The 2,267-nt window shown below is 40.3% G+C and overlaps 1 protein-coding gene across 1 annotated transcript; it reads left to right on the top strand.

The window, feature by feature from the left end:
• The first annotated feature begins 740 nt into the window (after positions 1 to 740).
• On the top strand, positions 741 to 1,412 carry LOC131875840 (uncharacterized). The gene has a single exon (XM_059220533.1). It carries the CDS (start codon positions 741 to 743, stop codon positions 1,410 to 1,412), a length of 672 nt encoding a protein of 223 aa, XP_059076516.1.
• The last annotated feature ends 855 nt before the right edge of the window (positions 1,413 to 2,267 follow it).

The following is a 2,267-nucleotide window of genomic DNA, read 5'->3' as shown; positions in this document are numbered from 1 at the left end:
TTTTATCTTTGTTGTGAGTAGACAAAACATTTTGTCACGAGCCATTTTTTTTTTTAATAAGACTAAACTATCTGACACATGGCATTATAGTTTATAGATTTTTTTTTTATTAAGTTTTTAAAATTTTTGAAACAAAATTGATTAATCTCTTTTCATAAAACTAAACTATATGTATTTTATTTAATAAAACATAAAACATCAATCATTAAATAATTAAATTTAAATTTTCTATTTGATTTTATCTATATTTTTTAATATTATATTAATATAATATAATATTATAGTATATTGATATAATAATATTATAGTTTTTTATTATATTTATATAATAATTAATTAAAATATCTTCAAAATGAATATTGGAGAATTAGTTATGAAAACCTAACTAAGTCATAACAAAGGATGGAAAATCCATGGAGGAGCGCAAGAGGAAGCTAGGGTTTTTAGGTGGAGGTGTTGCTCGATCGCGAGGATGGGATCATGACCTTGGACAGAGGGTGTATCGACGGCCATGGTATCCACCACGTTCAAACCAGTGGCATTGGTAAGAGTCGGGAAGAAGTCGGAGGGAGGTTTTCTGTAGGGGGAATAACCGATTCCCTTTTGAGCATGATAAAGCCAAATGGGGCCATTCAAGGTATCTGAACTTTCTGAAATGGAACAAACAGCAGTCAGAGGAAAGGATACAGAAGAAACTCCAGCTCCCCTCGAAAGACCTTTCCCTAGGTGGGATGCCGACCATGACTGAGATGCGGTCGGTTAGTATCTGCATTGAATCAGAGGCTTGGAAGGAATTGGTACTATTTCTGCGTGAAAGGGCTTTCTTCATGAAATGGGGAGGTGATTGGCCAGCTTTCCCCAGGGTGAGAAACTGGGTGAATGAAGAATGGGGTAACCACTTTGAGATAAAAACTCTCACTAATGGGTTTTTTCTTATCATAGCTAGTTCGGCTGAGGAGAAGACTGCTCTGATGGACTCGGGGCTTTTTTTGATGTCAGGAGTTGGTTTTTATATTAGGGATTGGACCCCTAATTTCATCCCAAGACAAGCTACCATTGAGGAAATTCCTATGTGGATAAGATTGTACAATCTTCCTCATGAATATTGGAAGGAGAAAGTCTTTAAGAGTATAGGGGAGAAAATAGGGAGATTTATCAAGTCAGATGAAGCGGTTGATAAGCTTAGTTCATGCATGTATGCTCGAATCTATGTTATGTGGAAGCTGCATCTTGGGCTCCTAAAGGTTGTTGAAATTAGGTCTCCAGAAGGTGTATGGAGACAAGATATAGAAATCAAAGAAATCATGGTCAAATGTAATATTTGTAAAGAATGGGGCCTTGAGGATCAAGATTGTTTGTCTGGGCAAAAGGGTAAAGGAAAGGTAGATCGTGCTCTAGAGGAGCAGCTTTAGCTGGTTCGGTAGCAGACCAGAGCTTGGGAAATATCAATCTAAGTTTTGCTCCGGAGGCTGCAAGGGATGAGGTTATTCGCCATAGTCCAGATTTGCAAGTAGGGATGGAAGAACTTTCAGACTCTAGCCCAAGTCAGGAGAAGCTGCAGAAGGCCGCTGTGTTGGATGGAGATAAGTCTGTTGTGTTGGTGTCAGGTGGATTGTCTGAGCAGGTTGTCGAGCTCTCTCAGAATCAAGGAATTCGTTCAAGAGAGGAGAAAGAGAGTCAAGTGTGTAAGGGTAGTGGCTGGGGTGACGGTTCTCGATTTGAAGGGAAGCTGATGGAGGTAGCATTTGGGCCCGTTTTAAAGGATTGTGAAATCAGTGGAGGGTATCCATCACAACATAGGTTCTACAACACCTCGGTGGATGGGTTGAAGGGTCGGGAGATGGGTTTAAGTGAAAAGTCCCTGGTGGCGGCAGAGGATCCTAGTGTGAATGTGGATGGTAACATTATCAGATTCAAGGACATTCACATGTCCCCAAGCAAGGGAAATAGAGTAGCAGTAGAGATGGAGTCTAAGGAGGAGGAAGGATTAAGTGATGATTCTCTGGGACTGTCAGCAGAAATAGGGGAGACAAAAGTTTGAACTATCAAACAGTCTAAATTAAACCCCTCTAAGTCTAAAGGGAACTTGAGAGGTAGAAAGAATAGGCAGAGATTGCTTGAGGAAGCAAGCAACATGAAGGGTCAGACAAGGATTTTGAGATCCGAGAGAGACTTATTCTCTCCTGGGCAGCAATGAAGTTCCTAACCTGGAATGTCAGGGGCTGCAATGCCCCTAACAAGCGGCGTCTGGTCAAAAGAGGTTTTGA

This window comes from Cryptomeria japonica, chromosome 5 (genome assembly GCF_030272615.1).
Source record: "Cryptomeria japonica chromosome 5, Sugi_1.0, whole genome shotgun sequence".
Classification (NCBI taxonomy): domain Eukaryota; kingdom Viridiplantae; phylum Streptophyta; class Pinopsida; order Cupressales; family Cupressaceae; genus Cryptomeria; species Cryptomeria japonica.
The sequence above is the reverse complement of the archived record's forward strand: the minus strand, read 5'-3'. Positions and strand labels throughout refer to the sequence as shown.